Source organism: Gossypium hirsutum, chromosome D12 (genome assembly GCF_007990345.1).
Source record: "Gossypium hirsutum isolate 1008001.06 chromosome D12, Gossypium_hirsutum_v2.1, whole genome shotgun sequence".
NCBI classification, from domain to species: Eukaryota; Viridiplantae; Streptophyta; class Magnoliopsida; order Malvales; family Malvaceae; genus Gossypium; species Gossypium hirsutum.
The window spans coordinates 8,563,525-8,584,798 of NC_053448.1; the positions used below are offsets into that span (position 1 = coordinate 8,563,525).

At 32.2% G+C, this 21,274-nt stretch overlaps 2 protein-coding genes and 1 long non-coding RNA gene across 3 annotated transcripts; 2 read left to right on the forward strand and 1 right to left on the reverse strand.

Annotated features, from left to right (window-relative positions):
• Positions 1 to 1,212: 1,212 nt before the first annotated feature.
• LOC107935715 (nijmegen breakage syndrome 1 protein) lies at positions 1,213 to 14,632 on the forward strand. The gene is made up of 13 exons (XM_041108393.1): positions 1,213 to 1,442; positions 1,530 to 1,607; positions 1,773 to 2,004; positions 2,094 to 2,182; positions 3,079 to 3,209; positions 5,761 to 5,807; positions 5,900 to 6,008; positions 10,027 to 10,113; positions 11,762 to 11,933; positions 13,083 to 13,537; positions 13,897 to 13,958; positions 14,080 to 14,182; positions 14,275 to 14,632. Exons 1-13 carry the CDS (start codon positions 1,406 to 1,408, stop codon positions 14,335 to 14,337), a joined length of 1,665 nt encoding a protein of 554 aa, XP_040964327.1. The 5' UTR covers positions 1,213 to 1,405; the 3' UTR covers positions 14,338 to 14,632.
• A 3,249-nt stretch (positions 14,633 to 17,881) lies between these two features.
• On the forward strand, positions 17,882 to 18,700 carry LOC121224656 (uncharacterized). Its single transcript, XR_005922325.1, has 2 exons — positions 17,882 to 18,187; positions 18,466 to 18,700. It is a non-coding gene; the product is annotated as an uncharacterized lncRNA (long non-coding RNA).
• Positions 18,701 to 20,179: 1,479 nt separating this feature from the next.
• Positions 20,180 to 21,059, reverse strand: LOC107935727 (uncharacterized). Its single transcript, XM_016868345.2, has one exon. It carries the CDS (start codon positions 20,863 to 20,865, stop codon positions 20,401 to 20,403), a length of 465 nt encoding a protein of 154 aa, XP_016723834.2. The 5' UTR covers positions 20,866 to 21,059; the 3' UTR covers positions 20,180 to 20,400.
• Positions 21,060 to 21,274: the final 215 nt, after the last annotated feature.

Below are 21,274 nucleotides of genomic sequence, written 5' to 3' on the forward strand. Positions count from 1 at the left end.
TCTTTCTTTTATTCATGTTTTAATAATCATTTAACTATTATTTTAACCTTACTTTTACTTTATAATTCCACTAATTTATCAAGAATTAACCGTCCCATTTATTTAAAAGGGGTTAATTGCCACATAAAACCTTCCACATTAGTTAATTAAGCCTTTTAGCTAAGAAAAATCAATAGCGATTAAGTTTTACGATTTTTACGATTTAGTTATTTTTCCTTAATTAGCCATCCAAACTCTAAAATTTTTAGACTAAACTTCAATTCACCAATATAATAACTCCGTAAATATTAAATACTATAGTTTACGGGCTCGTTTTATAGAAATGAAGTATCGATACCTCCATTTCTAAAACCACTAACTTTTGGAACTAATCACTTGTACCTTGACCAATAGAGCAATTAATAATATTTATAAAATTGAAGTTCACATTAACATCATATTTAATTCGTAAATATTAAATAATAATATTTACGGACTCGTTCGTCAGAATTGTGGTCCCAAAACCACTGTTTTCGACACCACTGAAAAACTAGTTGTTACAATTATAAAATCATTTTTTTAATTACATAGTTACCAAGTGAGTATTGTTTATTTGAAAATATCACAGCAACGAATTTAATAAAAAAACAATGTTAACAGTTGGACCTGAATTTTGAAATCTAAAAAGTATAATAACTAAATTCCTAATTTTTAAAAAGTACAGATGTGGTATATTTTAACCATTTTTATAATACTATTAATTAGTTCAACTATCTATTATTTAAAATAGTTATTTACTATTAAAATATGAGTCGGGGTGGACTTGATCATGGGTCGAACCACCCGTAAAAAAAAGAAGAGAAGATTTGGGTAAAAATATAGGCTCGAAAAATAGGCTTAGATAAAAAATAATACTCATTTTCTAAACGGGTCGCACCTCAGATAAGATTTTGTGGCTCAAGCTAGGATCGAATTTGTTTAAATTTTTTTTTACCGTTGTTTTGTTGTTGTTTTGTTATTGTTTGTTGTCATTTTGTTATTATATTGTTATTATTGTTTGGATATTGTATGTTAATCTATAAAGACTTTAATATTTATTTTAGTGTATGTGTTTGATGTATTTATATTTTTTAAATTTATTTTTATATAAAATTTAATATTAATTTTTTTAATAGGGCGAAGCCGAACGAGACTCAAATTTAATATTTTTTTAAGACCTACAAAAGCCCGGCCATGATCAGTTGTAGTCGGGGGTCCAGCTTTGAGCTTGATGATATATTTCTCTTTTTCCTTAATCGGTCAAAGCCAGAAACACCGTAGCAACTAATCACAAAGATTTTGTGTTTGGAGTTTGCAGAGGAAACTTGGTTTAAACTTCAAATTAACTTTGGTTTAATAGAATCCAGTAGGTAGTAATTTGTAAAGAATGGTTTGGGCTTTGCTTCCCGTCGATCCTTCCTCAGGCAAGTAAAGCTTAATTGAAGTGTTACTATTGCTTCATTTTTGTATTGGATTATTCTCACAACCGAAACCCTAATCCATTTGTGCAGCTGAACAAGAAGAAGAAGAAGAAGAAGAAGATAAGTACTATATTTTCAAGAATGGAACGTATTCTGTGGGTCGAAAAGGTGATCTAATTTGCTTTTTTTCTTTTGTTTCTTTGTGGGGAAATTGCTAAATGCTAATTATTGTTGATAATTGCTATTGGGACTCTCTCTCTCTCTCTCTCTCTCTCTCTCTCTCTCTCTCTCTCTCTCTCTCTCTCATTTTGTGTGTGTTTTGATTTGTTGAAGGGTGTGATATCATCATTCACAAAGACAAGGGAGTGTCCAGAATCCATGCTCATATAATGGTTGATGAAATGACTCAATCATGTCAAGTTCGAATCAGAGATTTGTCAAAGTACGGGACATTCATTAACAAGAATCTTAGTTCTAACAAGAAAGTTCATCATTTTCCTAATAAACAGACCTTTTTAGAAGATGGGGACCTCCTTTCTTTTGGAACAGGAAATGCAACCTTTCGGTACGGCCAATTCAATAATTTCCTTATTTCAATGAATTCAGTGATTTCGTATCAATTCTCTAAATTCTCTGCCCCTTGTATCTATTTAGATTCTCTTATGTGCCGCTTGTACTCTATATCTGCTGTGCTGAGGCCTCCCAGATGAATCATCATCTTCAGGACAAAGTTTCATCCATTGGTTAGTTAAAATCCATCATTTGGCTTCAATCTTCACAAAGATTTTTTCCTATAATTTCACCTTTAAAACTTATCTTTTGTTCCTTTTTTTTTTCCTTTTAAATTATTTTATCCACATTCAGAAAATTTTAATGTTGCCTCTACGTCTAGAATTAAGAAAGGGAAACCAAAACTGATAATTAAATTTGATGGATTGAAAACTTGGAGTCCTTTTGTTCTACCCTCATATATTTTGCTTATCATGCTTCTAAGATCTGGGTGTTAGGAAATGTTGTCGTTATTTCCTTGTTTAGCATGAGCGATAAATTGAACAATTAGAAAAAAACTATGATCCACTTCTCTCAAAACTAGGTGCCTTGAGGTTGAAATTAATTGTGGATTTTGCAAGTCATAGGGGAGAAACACGTATTGGAAGGAAGAATTGGCCAAAAGAATAGGATTCTGTTCATGTGATTTCATTGTAAAGACTTCACTATTTGAGTCTTAGAGTTCAACAACTTAGGCTACTCGATATCTAACATTTTATTGTCAATAATTTTGGCTTGACCAAATAAGGGGTGTACTGACTTCACTTGGATGGCTGTTGCATTGCTAGGATGCTGAAAAAAAAAAATTGTTCACTAGAAAATATGGTAGAATGGTGAAAATCTTAGAATCATAATCTTCAATTCTTTACCTTTTGAATTTAGAACTTTTTATTTTTTATTATTATTTATAAATAGGAGGATAAAGACGCTTCAGTGCACTTGAACCCACGTCCTCTTGCACTGACAACTATGCCAATGCCAATTAGTATGTAGAATATAATATTGATTTTGTATTAAGCTCTGCTTGCTTTTTGACGAGAGAAAAGTTCTTATTATATTTTTGGCTGACTATCATTACCATGTCATGAAGGTGCTCGTCTTACTCATGTTTACAGTGAGGATTGTACACATGTGATTGTTGATCAACATGTGCCCCTGAAAAGGGATATGCTTGATGCAATTGTGGCTAAGAAACCGCTCTTACGTACTAGTTGGCTTGAGGTACAGATAGTCAAATACCCTATCTTATATCCTTTAATTGTAATGATGATTTTAAGTTGTTCAACCAAAATTAATAATTATGTAGGCATGTAATTTTGATTGGATGAGAATGCTTAATATCAAAATACCATATTTATTTTATGAATCTCTTTGTTTGAAACATTCAAGAATTGTGCTTATCTTTCTTCTTGGTCTTGTCTATGAGGTCACTATTAGCTGACTATAAGATTTCCACACTCCAAATGTTAGGGATCTTATTCCTACTTGATGTTTACTGAATTAATGATAAATGTGTGAGATCTTTATTGGAATTCAAGATGCCAAACCTAATTGGAGAGTTTAGTTGTTTGATAGCACAAAGGCTTAGGAATGAAGTATTTTGTTCCTTACTGTGTAACATTTATCCTTCAAGTTTCATGGAAGCTAGAGTTTGCTCCTAAACTCAGTATTTCAATGAATGGCAAGACTAAATACTCTCAATTTGGTAAAAGAGGAGATTATTTCCAAACATCCCAGACATAATTAGAAAAGACTACCCAATTAATATTCACTAAAGAGAGAACTAAAGGAAAGAATTTATATGCTGGCCTTTAGTCTCAAATTAGTACAGTTTCCACCCACGCATCGCGTTGGGTTAATTATTTATTTCTTGACCAAATTATAGTGTAAAAATTTAAAGGTTACAATTTGCTCAAAGTTTTTGTACTCTTCGCATATTTGAAATTTAGTCTCCATACTTTTATTTTTAGGAATTTAGTTTCTCTACTTTTCAAATTTAAAAATTTAGGTTTATTTGTTAACACTGTTAGACTTCTATTGTGTTGGTATGACATTTTGAAAAAAATAAAATAAACTTGGTATCCACCTAACAAAAAAATAACATTGTAACAGACTTGAATTTAATAAAGAATTTTAATGGTGCTAACAATTCTTAAAAATTCGCATCATCATTTTAATTAGAATAAAGTATTTAGACTAACCAATGACATTATAAAAGTTGAGGTATCAAATTATGTCAAAATTAAAGTATATTGATTAAATCTTAAATTTGAGTGAAATATAGGGATCAAATTGAACTTTAACCATTCTTATAATTTAAAAAGTAGAGGGATTAGAATTGAACTTTACCCATAATGTTTTCATGTCAAAAAGTGGAAGGAAAAAATGGACCGGTGTCCATTGTGGAAGGCCTTAGGGCCTTTCTTTTATATATAGTTGTATAAATCATCATTTTACATTTTGTTACTAGTCAACCAGCAAGGTAAAATTCCTTGAGGTGTTATATCCTGTATTTTCCCAATACTCCTTTGGTTATTGAAGTGTATCTAACAACTTAAATAATCAGAGTGTTTAGTGAGGATTTCTCTACCTCTTCCTGGACACTTTTAATATGTTTGGCTAGCATTTTCTGCCTTGAAATGGTGCCTTTTTTTATGTTTGGATTACAAACGGAGACGGAGATATAGATCTATGAATTGAAGCAACTTATTTGAGCAATGTTTGTAAATTGTATTATATTTTCGTGTCTTGAATAGACAAACTTAACTTATTTAAGTAATGCTTGTAAATTGTTTTATATTTTTTGTTCAAGGAAAAGAAAAAGTGAATTAATCTACAATGAACTCAACTATGAAAAATTTTTAATGTAATGGAAAAAATTATCATAATACATTAGATTATTAGCATATTATCTTTGTTGAGTCCACCAACATTCATTGGCTATACTTGTTCTTCAAAAATTACCACTTTGTAAAGGCAGACATTTAAGGCTAAAATACTGAGAATATACTAAAAGTTTTCTGAACTCAAATGGGTTTTTTTTTTCCTTTTATTAATTTTAAAAAAAGTGGTACATGAAGATGTAAGTTTTCCGTTGTTTGAATCACTAAGATATGCTGAAAATGCAAAAATTGAAAGAAATTAGATTTGCTATGTTAATCTACATTAAACTCAATTATGCAAAATTGTTAGTTCAATAGGAAAAATTATCATTATAAATTAGATTATTAGCATATTATCTTTGTTGAGTGGCTCTGACATTCATTGTCTGTGCTTGTTCTTCAAAATGGCCACTTTGTAAAAACAGAAATGTAGGGCTAAAGTACTGAAATGGAAAATAGTAAACATCCTCTGAACTCAAATGCCTTGCTTCTTTTTTTCTTTTTATTAATTCTAAAAAAGTGATGGTACATGGAGAGGTAAGTTTCCAGTTACTTGAATAACCAAGATATGCTGGAAAATGCAAAAATTGAAAGAAATTATAATGGCTTAAGGCTTTGTTAGCTAGGAATTAAGTAAAGGTAAGTGTTTAACCTCCCAAGATGATGCATTAAGATGATAGTTTTCTCAATCAATTATTATCAAACAATGTGGAATCTAATATTTGCTACCATATCTGGTACAAGTAGATTTGTTGTGGAATTGCCTTGCTATTTTTACACATTTAAGAATATTTTTGTTGATCAAATTAATACAACTTTTTCTTTGATCCAATTCAAACTGTTGATGTTTACTTATTTTCTCATTGTACTTACTGCTGTACTTTTTTTAGCTTGTAGCTGAGAGAAGTATCCAGACTAAGTTTCCTGATTGCTGTTCGTAAGTATTATTTCAATGTTACATCTTTTGGGTTATTTTTACACATGAAGTTTTTCCACTGTAAAGGTACTAATTTATGTTTTTGCTCTCAGCCATGTTCCAACAATTATGGTGGATGGAGTATTTGTTGAAGTTTCAGACCCAAAAACGCGTGAAAACTGTTTGGGAGGATACACCTTTCTCTTAGAATCTACACAAGTGGTAATATTTTCATATTCATAATTGCTCTGAAGGTTTTATTTTCTTGTGTCCAGAGTCCACCATAAATGGGGGAGGGAAAGAAGAAACCATTTATATAATCATCTTTTGCTTTGGTGGTTTTGCTTTTTGTTCACTGATTCTCACATGCACATGTTAATATTGGGTGCTTACAAGTGGAAAAGTATTTAAATTTTTCGGTATCCATTTTATATATGGCTTGCTGGACACGTTGCTATATTAGCTTATAGCAAAATTGAGGATGTGACATACATGGACATCGTATAAACAATTAAAGAAAAATTCCACCAATTCCACAGAAAGTATATGTTAATGACAACACCTGTATCATTTTTTTTTTCATTTTTGAATTGGTATGCTTGCACCTAAATTGTGATAATGCAAAATTCTTGCTTATGATTTTTGTCATAATTTGAAAAGAAACTATATTTAACAAGTAAAGAATGGTACAGATTTATAGTAAATAGCCTAGCTAATTAGGGAAACAAGCTAAATACATAATTAATAAAATCTCTCCAAATTATTTTCCATTTCTCCTAAAACTTTGCTGGTACTTTCGCCTGAAATCTGCTCTAAATCAAATCCTTGATTACAAGGAACAGATTAGTGAATTAAATCCTTGCATTTGAAGATTTATTTTTGCAGTTTTCCTAGACTTCTCTTCAAGCTGATGAATAGGTATCTTTGTATACAACTTGGATAAAATAGTCTGGAAAACTGAGTTACTTGACCTTTTTATAAGAACATCAACAAGTTTCTATGTCTGGACACATAAGGTGTACATATCAATCCACTCTCTAATTTCTCTTTGATATACTATCTATCAACTTCAACATGCTTTGTCTGGTCATGTTGTACCAGGTTATGAGTTTTGCTGATTGCATATTTGTTGTCACAACAAGCTCATTGGGTCATTGCACTTAATTCTGAAATCTTCAATAGTGATCTTCAACCAAAGTAGTTCAGACAGGCCTTAAGCCATTACCTGAAATTCAACCTCTACACTTGATTGACGTACACTGTGTTTTTTTTATGAAAAAACTTTTCCATGTCACAAGATTGCCTTCGAGGAAGGTGTAGTATCTTGACACTAATCTTTAGCAATTATTGATTCGGCATAATCAACATTAGTGTATGCCTCAAGCTTCCTTCATTTCCAATTCATTTAGTAAGAACAAAATACGGTTTATTGGAATGTGGGAGCTAAAAGCAGTACCTAATTTCACAAAGTTGGATGTTACACTAGAGGTAGAGTCAATTTGGGATAAAGACACCTAAGATGCTGAATTTCATTAGAAGAAAGCCTCTCAACGGGAAGTTGTCTCCTTAGCAGTATTTGCGGTTTTTGACAAATTTGCTTGAGGCCTTGTGTTGACTTACCTTGTTTCCCCCATGTCCACTAGTGGTTTTTTCACAAGTTTGTCAGAAAAGCTCTCATACGGTTGCTCTTGACTAGCGATCATCTAGCCTTCTCATTAGAGGTGCTCATGGGCCGGGCCGGGTTCGGGCCGGGACCATAAAAATTTCGGCCCGAGTCCTAGGCTCGGGCCCAGCCCGGCCCGAAATATGGGCCTAAGATTTTGCCCAGGCCCGGCCCGGGAAAAAAATCATAAGCCTGGGCCCGGCCCGGCCCATTTTTATTTTAAAAATTTTAAAAAATTAAAAAAAGTATTTTAAAAATATTTTAAAATTAAAAAAATTTAAAAAAAAGTATGTAAAAAATATTTTAAAGTTAAAAAATAAATATATTTATTATATCGGGCCGGGCCAGGCCAGGCCTGGGCCGAAAAAGTGGTACCCGAGGCCCAAACGGGCCTCGTTTTTTTGCCCAAACCCATATTTCGGGCCTATATTTTTACCCAAACCCTCCCATATTTCGGGCGGGCCATCGGGCCGGGCCGGGCCGCCCGGCCCATGAGCACCTCTACTTCTCATCCAGTGCTATATAGAGCACAACACCTCTTGTGCTTTCTTCTTGCTGGACACAGGAACATGCTTGGTCAAGAGAGGGAAATGGGATTTTTCTAAGGACCTACCCTGATATGATCATACTCATTGTTTAACCTGACCAGAAAATCATAATCTCACTCCTTTCCTACTAGCTTTTGAAACTTTACCGCATCTCTAGTACACCCTGCTTGGAAATCTTGATAATAATCTAGCTTCTGCCATAAACCACCCAATTTAGAAAAATACTGAGAAATTGTCACTCACCTCGATTAGTATTGTGAACCTTATTTTGGATTTCAAAAATTTGAATGTCATTCCCAACATGCGAGTAGGTGAGGGAAGTTGCATTCCATATTTTTGCTATATCGTCAAGTATCAGGTATGTTCTGGAAAGGGTTGTATGGAATTAATGAGCCATGCCATAACACGAGTTTTTCGAGTAGTATTGATTAAAAGTAGGATTATTCAATGCTGGTTTTCTTGTATCACCAGTGATGTAACCCCACAATCCTCTAACTTTCATGAATAACAAACACGACCTCAACCATACAAGATAGTTATTCTCATTGAGTTTTACGGGACTAATTTGTAATGATGGGTTGTTGAAACCAGTTGCTATGATGTTTTTATCATCCACCATTTAAAAAAAAAAAAAGGAGCAAGGAAAAGACCAAATAACAAAAAAAAGGGATATTCCTTTGAAAAAAAAAATGATAATAGCCAAAAACAAATTCCAAAATTCTGTTACCCAAATAGTGGCTTAATACTAGGATATCTAACCAACCCAATTGACCTCAAGAACAGAGGAGGACCGAGAATATGCACCAAGCTTGATGGCAAGGATGGAAAGAAGGAACTTTGGCAGAGTGGTGTTATGCGCTGACGTGTGAGGAAGAGTTTATAAGCTGACGGAGGTGCATAAGACTCATGTGCAGGTCTGTTAGTCATCGGAATTCAGGGTTTCATCGGCGATGGGTTCCAACTCCTTTGGTGGGAGCAGTGAGAAAAAAATGGTGGGCCTAAAGGGGTAAGTACTAAAAATTTTAATCCTAGGTTTTGGGATTTTGAAAATTTTTGAGAGAAATTCTTCTTAAATCTAGAAGTTTAGTTCTGATACCATGTTAAAATCAGAGGAGGCAGCGAGATTTGAAGAATTTTCACTCTTTATTTGACAATCCACAGAGAAAAAATAAATAGGTATTTATATACACAAAATGGGAAGAAAAAGGATATTAAATTCCTAGAAATCAGCTATGTACACTAATTTTTAGCTGTCAATTAGTCAACATAGGCCAACAAAAGTTTTCAAGACTTGACTAAACAAGTTCTTTTTTGGTAGAGGGGAAAAAAACAAAGGTGATCAATTGGCAATGATGGCCACAAAGCTTCACAAAATATATGACAATGAAGGTCAAAACTAAGAATTCTGAAAAAGAATCCTATAACTCTGATACCATGTTGTAAACTAAAAAGAGGCTTGTATATTCAATGGGTAAAGACTAGTAAATATTTATAGTACACAAACACAACCTAGGTTAATTAGCAAAACAAACTAAATACATGATCAATAAAATCTCTCCAAAAATCTGCTTTTTCTTCTAAAAATCTGCTACTAATTTCTCCTAAGATATGCTCTAAATCTAATACCTAATTACAAGGGAAAAAATCAGTGAATTAAATCCTTGCATTGAAGTATTTTCACAGTTTTCCAACAACTTTCATTGTCATTGGACGCCTCTTAAATATTTAGCTAAATCATTGTTTTATTGCTGTAAAAGCTCACGCATATAGTTGGGTCCGTAAGGACTAGAGTTTTATGGAGTGACCATGTTTTGCATTTCATCTTGATTTCCAAATTTTAAACGCATGCTGTTACCTGTGTATCCTTTTTATCCTAAGTTAGCTTTTACCGCTTAATCTTTGGATTAATATAATTAGTGAAAGAAAAGTTTCTAAAAACTTTTATGTGTGTTCCTAAGACTAGTTGGTATCTAGGAGCATTGAATTGAAATGCATGCTACAGATTTTAATGTTCTTTTGTCTGATGTAGTACAAGTTTGGGGATAGATTGCAGTCTCTGCTGGAAGTGAGTGGCTCAAGGGTTAACTATGTTGAAGAAATTTGTTCAAGTAGTCAGGTATCTTTCATTTTTCATGTTTTCTTATTCATTGTTTTCTTTTCCAACAAACTATCAACTGTCTCGGCGTTGCAGAATATGTCATCTCTGAAGAAGTTACATAAAATCATTGTTGTGACATAAATATTCTTTATGGCTTGTTTTATTGTATTTGATATATATTTTTTCTCGTTGTACTAGTTCATAGGAAACATTATTCAAGTGTTGTTTGTTCATTTGTGTTGTATTTTAAAACAGAATATCAATACTGTGATAACACCTAGAATTAAAGAGCTTAAGCATCGGTCACCTTTGGCTGAAGTTTTAGCCTAGAATTTTGTCATTTTTGTTCTTTTAAAGATCTGATCATTTGAACTAGATCTTTTGGTTGAATTTGAACAGGGTGTCTCAATAAGTTTTGGGGCTTCTTAAATTCTTTTTGAAATGGTAATATTTGCATTTCAACCAGTAGTAGTTATAAAATACTGTTATTTGTACAAATAGCATGTGGTGTTAATGAAACTACTGTGGTTCTATGTAATTAGCAGTTGTTTAGGTTTGGAGGAATCTGCTGTAACAATGTTGAACAATGCAGTCATGCTAGTTGAGAGATTAATTTTTCTAGGAATTTCTTTTATATTTTATTGGTTTAATCATCGTATAGATGAGATATATTAGAATGGTTAGGTTATAATAGTTTTAGGGTTAAATTTGGTATTGGCATTTTATTAAGGTTTTGGGTTTAGCCATAAGTATCTTCTTATTTTAGTTTTAATTAGGTTTTAGATGATGAATAGTTGAGATTTTGAGATGTCAATTATTGAGAATCTCACGCTCTTAATGATTCTTGTTGGGTTTTCTCCTTTCTTCTATTTCTCCCTTGATTTCCTCACTTCCTGTGTAATTGCTTCTGCCTATTTGTGATTATCATATAAACTTATTTTCTATCTCTGTCGCCTACTTCTTCTGCATGAAGTATGTTATGTTCCCTTATTTATTGGATCGAGAACATCACAAGAATGGTCTTGGTATTTTGCCTCAGGTTACTAGAAGTATTATTTTTAAGGTCTCAAACCGTTTTCACTACACAATAATAAGATGGCAAACCTCGTGAATGTGAACGAATGAATTGTTCCTACCACAGTTTTGTCTCCTATGCCTCTTAACCAGCTGCCTATTTGTTAATTTCCTGAAAGGTAAGCTACAAGTTGGATGGCTTAGGTAGTTTAGTGGGATATTTTCTTTGGTGAGAGTGCTCTGACCATCAAACCTCTCATGCAGAATTAAATTACAGTTGATTCTTTTCTCTAAGAATGTATCATACCCAAAAACAATAAAATGAATAGGACGGAGTTTTGGGACAGGAAAACTAGTGCTTGTAGCGTTCAGGTGATGTTGCAAGAATGTTGGTTAACATGAATGAAAGAACGCAAGCATGTGTAGTAGCAAGTCTCCTATGTTATGAGGAAGCGACATTAATAATAGGGAGGCCAGTGCTTGAATTTATTTGATGGATGCTAATCTAAATCTGCCAATAGAATGTTACCCAGTAATTGACTATTAAATATTATTTCTGTTTTTACCGTTGATTTATTGGTTAAGCTTCAAGTGATAACCCTGCAAATTTGTCATCTGCATGTGGGCTTGCTATTGAACATTTTTCTTCTAGGCCTTTGGGTGTGGAGAAAATACTTGTCTTACATACGTCATCCCTGGAAGATCAGTAGACAAGTTTGATCACTTGGATAATCTCGGTTTATCATATAGAGTGGATGAGATGGCATTAATACGTGCTCTTTTATCTGGAAAATTGGATCAGTCTATATTGATATCATCATCAGGTATGTATTCATGTATCCAGATAATTGCACGTCAATTTTTTGTCTGTAAAAAATGTTCTATTTTTTAAATTGAAAGAGAACTTCAAAAATAGACTGAAGAAAAAGAAGAAAATTAAAAAAAAAAAGAAAAGAAAAAGAAAGAAGAAACACAATCAGGGATAGAAAATTAGAGGGGGAGGGGGGGGGGGAGGAAAGGAGAGAGAGAGAGAGAATACGGTGGAAGGGGGGAGGGTACCTCATGCTAGGCACATCACATCGATCTGACCTTTTATCTACTGCCAGCGCTCCTTCTCTCTCTCTCTCTCTCTCTCTCTCTCTCTCTCTCTCTCTCTCTCTCTCTGTTCACTTACTCTCCTTCATTCTCCCCAATTTCTCTCTTAAGATTTTTTTCCCTGAAAGATCTTTTGAAAAAAACCTTAATTCAAAGTTCTAAACAATTTAGAGAAAATAAACTAAAAAGAAAAACATCATGACATTTATAGGGATGTTGCTTGTTTTGCATGGTATTTATTTAGCTAACGGAGTTAATAAGGCATACAATCTGCATAAACATAAAGAAAGTTATAATAATTAAGTGCAAATTTGACAATTTCACTATACTGTACAAAATAAAATATGATATATTTGGATGGGAAAATTTCAAATCAATGATAAAGATAAATTATAAATATTAACAGAAGTAAATACTATTAAAATCCATGTAAGGATACTATTATTTGGAGGATGGAAAGGAGAGTTTAGATATGGATTTTGGATTAACATGCATAAAATTTTGGATTACCATGACTTTTTGAAGTTTGCTTTAGGATAAACTCTTCTCTTCCCCTCCTCCCCCCCCCCCTCTTCTTAAGTGAAGGTTCTTTAGCTGTAAAAGTTTGTAAATGGTGCCTACATATTAAAATATCCTATGATGCTGTTTTTTTCTCTGTAGTATTTGTATTATATTAGTTTTGCAGTATGACTAACTACAATTTGTATGCATATAGATGATTTCATTCCCAAAATTTTGACTGGATTCAATGGAATCATTTTTTACTTTTATTTTTGAATTGATTCCTCTTATTTATTCTGTTCTTATATTTCGTGGAAGTAGCATTTACTTATAATTTATGAGTATTAAGGTTAGGCTAATGAGTTATCTCTTTGCAGTACCTGTTTCTTCTTCTTGCTCCACAGACGAAACTGTAGTAGCAGATTCCGATGAGGAAATTGAAATGGCTACATCAGTTAATGTGAATGCTACTACATGTAAAGAAGGGGCCCAGAATTATGTGAGCAGAGATGGAATTTCCATGGAAGCACCTAGCTGTGTGAGCAAAGCGGAAGTGCCTACATGTCAGGATGCTATTAGATTGAAGGATGACCGAGTGACCTCTAAAGATGATAATTGTTGTTTGACAGCAAGAAGAGACAAGGCTGACCAAGTGACCTCTAAAGATGATAATTGTTGTTTGACAGCAAGAAGAGACAAGGCTGACGAGTCTGAATATGGAAGTTCTAATATTGTTTATAGCCAAGTTTTAATAGTTAGAGATGTAAATATAACTTCCAAAAATAGATTTAAAGAAGACAACGGTGTTATAAATTACAAGCGCTTTCGCAAGGTAACAATCTTCATGGATGCATTAGGTTTTATTCTGTAATCATGTCATCATGATTTTATGCTGCTAATTCTCCTTGGTTTTCTGTTGAGACATAGAAACACTGCCTTCTTTTTATGGTTGGGACTGGATCTGACTCTGGAAAATCATGCTTCTTTTTCCTTTTCCTTTTTGTTACTGATTTCTCAAGTCATCAATTTGTGCCACATGTAATTTGTCTGCTAGGAATTCCCCGCCAAGTAAATATAAGTTGGAAAACTAGAGTTCATGCTGACTTCTACTTGCATCATGTATATGGTTGGAATATTATTAACTGTTCGAATCTTTATTATTGTTTGTCTTATATTCGTGAACCTATATAGGCAAGCATTCAGTCTGGAAATAGCTTCAACAATCTTGTTCCATTTTCGAAGCATCCTTACAAGTAAGGTCCTAGATCAGAGCTCTATTTGGATTCCACATTATATTTGATTGTTTGGATTGGATATTATTGTAACTTATTTCGTATCTGTGTGCATGGTTGTGTCTCCTTTTCTGGATCCTAGAGATTATGAATTTGGAAGTGGGGACTTGGCCGAATCTGTTAAGGAGGAGAAAAAGAGAAAAAAAATGAATGCCATTGCAGATGACATGTTTAACAGTGAAAAGGTTTTTGTTTTGTTTAATTTATCCCTGGATTTGATTTGGTGATATATATATATCACCTAGTAAGTAGCTTACCCTCTAATTTAACAATGTAGGGGGGGAGACAGCGTGGTTTATCAGGTTCTCTTCGTCGTGGACTTCTTCATACACGGGGTTGACAAAGGTGAAGTATTTAGTGCAGTGCATTGTTTCCTTTTGTAACATTTGTATATGCACCTTTGGTAGAGAGACGCTTGACATGAGTTAAAGAGTTGGCATCATTGCACAATGGACTTACCGTAGAACGTACATTTAAGTTAGTCCAGGATAGGATATTTGCATTATAAAATCTTCCTTTCTGCATCTTTTCTGGTTGGCGCTATAGAGGGCTGACTCAGATATGCATCTAGACAACCTTTTGTCTATATTCATGTGTTTTTTAGTTATTTTATATATTTATACTTTTTTTATAAATTTATAAATTTTTAGTCCTTTTATATACTTATATATTATAAAATTTTAATATAATTTTCACTATTATAGGCTTTTTATATGTTTTTAACTATATATTCTTTTATTTTATTTTTGTAAATTTATATAGGTTTTTAAAATAATAATAACCTAAAAACTGATATTTTATAAAAAAAAATTAAACTTATTAAAAATGCATCTTGAATGAATTTGGATAAATAAGTATCACATCTTAAATTTAAAAGATTTTTTTTTCAAGTGAAAATATGACACGATGTCAAAGTGTTACATTAAAATAAATTTAGTTGCTAAGTTTAAATTGTTAAGTTAAAAAATTAAGAATTATATCAACACAAAATAAAATAAATATGACAAATATATATATATATATTATTATTTACACGTTATAGCATTTCAAACATAAAAACAAATAACACCAAAGCAGGTGTCTGTTTTCTCTTCTTTTGTAGGTGAGCTTTACTTTGTATGTATTTTTATGGTATTGATATTTTTTCTGCATTATGTCAAATTTTTTTATGTTGTATGTCAACTTATATTATTTTATTTTTTAAGACATCAAATTTAAAAATATTTAAATAATTTATCATGGTGACTCAATTTTGGGAAAAATCATTTTATAAATTAAAATTTAATTTAATTAATTAATTTTATTTTCATAGATAATATTTAATACATTGTCAATGAAATGTTTAATTATATTAGAAGGTTCAAATATTGATACATGTCCTCTTTTAAATTTTGAAATTTTCTTTTATACCCTAAATCAAACATGGTCTAATAGAACCCACTTATGAAGTCTAAAAGCTCTATTGATAATGTATTAAATAAATTAAATTTATTTTTAAATGATATATTTAAATTGGTTGGTTCACATGTTAACTTTCACAACCAACCAGTTAAAAAAAAGTTAATAGGAGAAAAATAATTGAAATAATTAATTTTAATTTAATTTAAAATTATATAAAAAAAGTTAATCCGTACAGCAATTTGCAAATCGATTTAAGATTTGTAATTAATATTTTAACTTTTTTTTTGCTTATTTAAAAATAATCTACTTAAAGTAGTTAATTTCACACCTTCACTTGCAGATTGATTAAAAATATTAAGTATTCACATCATATCAACAAAATATTTTTTATATTTAAATGATATATTTAAAATGATTCATCTAGACATTAACTCACCAATTAATTTAAAGTCTATTCTCAATTTTAAATAATAAAAATAATTTTCATAATTAACAAAAAAATAATAATTATAGTTTTTTAAATTATTTTAGAATGAATTAAAATAAAATTTGTAAAAAGATTTAAAATCCCCAGGCATGGTGGAGGAGACAATACTACTAACAATAAAAACTGTCGAAACCATTTTTTTGATTTGAAAAATGGGGATCGACTTTAAAATAAAAATTAAAGTCGCCACCGATCTTTTATTGAAGTGTGATCGGATCACCCTGAAAATAATTTTAGGTCTGCGAATTTTGAGAAAATAGGTTCGGGAGTCGGTTACGCACGAGGAAGGGTTAGTACCCTCGTGACGCCGAAAATTGGTACCGAATTGATTGTTTAATGTCTTAGTGTCGAAATTTTGAAAAGATTTTAAAATACTATCCTTTTATCTTGAATAAAATGAATTGGATGATAAGGCTCACTGATTTCAAAGAAATAAATTGTCACACTCAGTAAGTTAGAGTGCAACATTTCAAACCCTCATAATTAAGTTTATCTTTTGACTTTTAAAACCTATGCATTTTGAGAAGGATATCTGATTATTTGGGTCAAATGAGAAAATCAAAACCCAGTAAGTTAGGGTTCGATTTTACAAAATTCCTAAATATCGAATATTGCCTTTATTTTTATTTTTTGGAAAAAATCCTCATCTCGAGAAAACAACATGTCATATCCAATGCATTAGGACACAACGTATCGAATTCCCGAGAATGAGTTTTTTTATTCGTATGCTTTGATTATTTAGATTCGACGAGAAAAATTGAAACCCAATACGTTAGGGCTCAATTTTTTCGAGGATCCCAAATACCGAACTTTGTGTTATCTTTGAAAAACTTTTTGAATAAAAATGCTCTTGATACTTGAGTGATATTAAACGTAATTTTTTAAACAAATAAAAACAATGGAATAATAACATACAACGCGAGGCGATAATTTGTAAACCTATATGTTAATGAACACAAATAATCCATAAATACCAATAAACAAATACCATACACTTAAAGCCAATAATCTCACATCACATGTAAATATCAACATTAGTATTTAAAACTTAATAATAATAATAATAACTAAGAAACAAGCAAATTAACACAAACACCAACCCAATGTACAAGTTTTGAAATAACCAAAAAGCATGAAAGAAAGGAAATTGTAAACCAATAAAGTGTAGGTATAAAAATTTTAAAATAAATAATATGCAAGAAAATTTAAAATAGATAAAAAAATGGAGTTAAAAAAATATATATATATTATGTGAAAAAAAAAATCTAAATAAATCTTAAAGTAAATATTACAAATAAGGAAAATCTGAATAAGTAATATATAAAATAATCATATCTATATATATGTTAATCTAAATAAATAATACATACATGATAATACATGTAAAAAGTTGAAATGGGTGAAATATAATAAAGTAGGTTTTTTAAAAAGAAATAAATTATATATATGAGAATAAGTAAAAATAGAATAATATGGGATTAATAATATATCATAAATGGTATATAAATAATATTAAATTTACATAAAAATATATAGAATAATACATAATAAATTTGAAGAATGATACATGAAAACTTAAAATAATTATATGATAAATTTAAAACAATAATATGTGATAAATTTAAACAACATTCATAAAGGATTTAAAATAATATTAAGCATAAATATAAAAATAATGTTAGATTTAAAAATTAAATATATCAAAAAATAATGAAATATAAATACTTAAATAAATTAAAAAAGAGAAAATTAAATCAAGCTAATAAGGATTAAATTGGTTTTAAAACAAAATTAGAAAGAAAAAAGCGAAAATAAAATAAAATTGAAGGACAAAAATGCAGTGCACGAATAACATGGGGGACTAATTGGGAAATATTCCCCATCCTCCCAAAACGCAGCTCTGCGATATGGACTGAAATGAAGCAAAAGATAAATGATAGGCCAAATTTAAAATAAGTGAAAGAATTGATCCGGATGCGCTATAAAACCACGAGGACCATTTGCGCAAATATCCCACTGAAGCAAAAAATGCGGATCCTTCCCCTGGGTCGGGTCACCGCGCGGGTCACTGAGGCTAAAACGGCACCGTTTTCAGAGCCATTGAAATTTGACCATATCGACGTCGTTTCCTAATCTATATACATACTATTAAAAAAAAAACCTAAATCACTTTATTTCCTTTTCGGTTCTTTGAAATCGATTGCATCCCAGGCCACCTCCCGCCGTTCTCAGCCGAAACAACAGCCCCTTTCAATCTTCGATTTTAACAGAGCATATGGAGGCCGACGACAGACTGGCAGAGGTAACCCCCTCCTATTCTCTCTATTTCTTCTTATTATTCCTATTTTTTAAAAGACGAATCGAAAATAGAAAGAAAGAAAGAACAAAACATCACCTCTTGTGAAATTTTTTGATTCCCTTTTTTTTGTATTGATTCTGTGTGTCCGTTATAGGTTTTTGAAAGGCTTTTTTTATAGCCCATGAAAGAAAAGCAAAAATGAAAAAAATACAAACTTATTTTCTTTTTCTGTTATTTCTTTTTTCTGCACTTCTTTTGTTGTTTGTTTGTATGCTGCGCAGGTACGGCCGTACGAAGGGTAGACGTGGCGCGTACGGAGGCGCAGGTGAGGCTGAGGGAGAACCCTGGTAGCTGGCGCTGTAAGCTGTGATGCTAGGGTTCTCTGATTCATTTTTGTGTTGGGCTAGGGTTGGGCTTGTAACACGATTGGGCTAGGGATTGTATTTAGGTTAGGTTTGAGCTAGGGGTTTTGGTTAACTGTTTAATGGACTGTTAATGGACTTTGTATTTTTATTATTTGGTTTTTTTTATAAAACGGGCGGGGCAAATTAGTATGAATTAAAATAAAATTTGTAAAAAGATTTAAAATCCCCAGGCATGGTGGAGGAGACAATACTACTAACAATAAAAACAATCCACGGTCTAAGGCGTTATCTTACAGTATAACTACTGCAATTATAGTGCACTCTAAAATGTGCACCTGGGAATCCAATATAAGAAATATCAACAGCTACACCACCACCACCTCGTAAATCATAATAGCAAAGCAATCAACAAAACAAATAGAACTCTCTACGGGCAAAGCCAAGGCTAAAGCTAGGCATCAACCATTAATTTGAACACAGGAAGCTATTAAATGCCCTTAAAAGAAAGACCGTGCCAAACTCAAACCATCCATCTATCAAACATACAATCATACCATTCTAACCTCATATCATATGGTACTCCATTCCCTTTTTCCCCTTGAAATATTATCAAACATATATATATGTATATAAAACGCTTATGGCTGGAATTCTGATTCTTGAATTCCAAATGCATGCTCATTGCAACAACTAACATAATCATAACATAATGCCCCTCATTTTTCTCAACATCTGAAAGTGTGAGAGCAGCAAAAGCAAATACATCACAAATACATCACCTAAGAAAAAGAATGAAGTCAAGAAAATTAAGCCATGAAAGTTTAAACTAACACGGAAGGCAAAAAAGTGCAATAGTGCAATACAGAACTTACTAATCACCTTTCTTAAGTCTTAACATCTTCTTCAGTATCTCAGCTTTCAACTGACTAAGTTATTTTAGCTTAAATGCTAAGTAAGCCTCATACCTAAACCATCCTTAAGTAACTGCAATTATAAAAAAAAGTGTTTCCTAGCATGAAGTTTATACTCTACTGCCACTCTTAAACTCCATATTTAATGTCATGTTCCTCAATCAGAAACTAATCTTCACAAGGATTCAACCTAGAGAGGTGAGAAATTGAATCAATTGCCGAATACAACCAAGTTTTACAGAGACTACCATGCTTAATATCACTTTACAATTGTATAGATAACAGAACTTAAGGTTTGCAGAAACAATTTCTAGGCACTGTGCTTTTGAATTTATCTTTCAAATGGAAAGCGGGAAACATTAAACAGAGGATACCGACACTGCTTAAGGTGATATATATATATATATATATATATGATAAAGAAGATTCATAATCATGAGCAACAGAACTGCATCACCAACATACAAGCACCTCTTTCGGTTTCATGTACCAGATAATTTTATGCCACAGAAGTGCAGATGACAGTCGATTGATGAGACAAACCGTTTGCAGGCAATCGCATGAAATATAATAAAATTAGCATCCAAGAGGTAACAATCCTAGGATCACAATACCATAGAACAAAGATGCAATCGTTACACAATCAAAGGTAGGTCAATAAGAAACTAATAATAAGCTTAAAATGTTGTATGAAGGCTTTAGATCGACATCACATAGAATGATAAAAAGATTAAAGCATATTAGAATAAAGCAAGCAGCAAATAGCGTCCAGAGTAATACAATAACAGTACAAGTGCTTGGATTGCATATTACATATTTTAAAAAAAGAAACTTTAAATAAAATAAGAAATCATAGACAGACATAGACATGATTTACCGAAGTACCGAACAATCAAACCGAGAACTTATTTAAATAATTAATAACAACTATGGCATTTGATCAAAGGGCTTCCTTAACGTTAACAGCAGGATTCGCAGGAATGTTAACATACCCCACTTTTTTAGGGCTAAATTCTTCGTCAGACTCATCATCCTCATGGTACTCGCAACGGGCCGTGAAGATAATCCAGACCAAGTAGATGGCGGCGGCAGTGAGAGAGCCGCAGCCGACGCCGAAGAGGAGAGCGACGACAACGCTGAGAATGTCCCTACTACGATCACGGAGGGAGCTGAAGACGTAGGAGGGCTTGGTATCGGCGGGCATGGATAAGGGGTTCAATTGACCGATCTCAGTGAAGACGGTGACAAATCGGGAGGAGACAGCGGAGGAAGGGTCATTAGGGTTATGGAAAGAGATGGAATACGAGGAAATGAGGAAGGTCTTGCAGGGCCTCGCTGTGGCGGAGATAGAGAAGAGGGTCAACGCCATGAACGCCACCACACACTTACTCCACCACCGTCCCATTGTTTCTTCTTCGAAGCTTTTGTCCTATTTTTCTTCTCTTTCGCTACCGATTTGCGATTCCAAATTCCCTCTTTTTCCACACGGCACTCGCTTATACCATACTAAGTTTTTTTTTATCTCCTGCTATTCTGTTCATGGCTTAATAGTGTATCTAAATTAAAATATATAAAACTGGTTATATACATGGGTGATTGTTTGTATTATTTAAAAAAAAATTACAATGACATTTTATATAGATTTTATGTTGGAACTTTTTCAATATATATTTTTAATTATATTTATAATTTGAGTATTCATTCGGACAATTTACCAGAAAAAGCCCTTTTTTTTAAAATTTACCGAAATGGGCCGATTTTTTAATTATTTACCGGAATGGTCCATTTTTCAGGAAATCACGCCCACGTCAACG

What these genes read in the sequence shown, in the direction of transcription:
- LOC107935727 (XM_016868345.2), bottom strand. Translation starts at nt 20,865, where the DNA reads ATGGGACGGTGGTGGAGTAAGTGTGTGGTGGCGTTCATGGCGTTGACC.
- LOC107935715 (XM_041108393.1), top strand. Translation starts at nt 1,406, where the DNA reads ATGGTTTGGGCTTTGCTTCCCGTCGATCCTTCCTCAG. An exon ending in TCCCGTCGATCCTTCCTCAG is followed by an intron (nt 1,443 to 1,529) that starts GCAAGTAAAGCT and finishes CCATTTGTGCAG; the next exon opens with CTGAACAAGAAGAAGAAGAA. An exon ending in TTTTCGAAGCATCCTTACAA is followed by an intron (nt 13,959 to 14,079) that starts GTAAGGTCCTAG and finishes TCTGGATCCTAG; the next exon opens with AGATTATGAATTTGGAAGTG.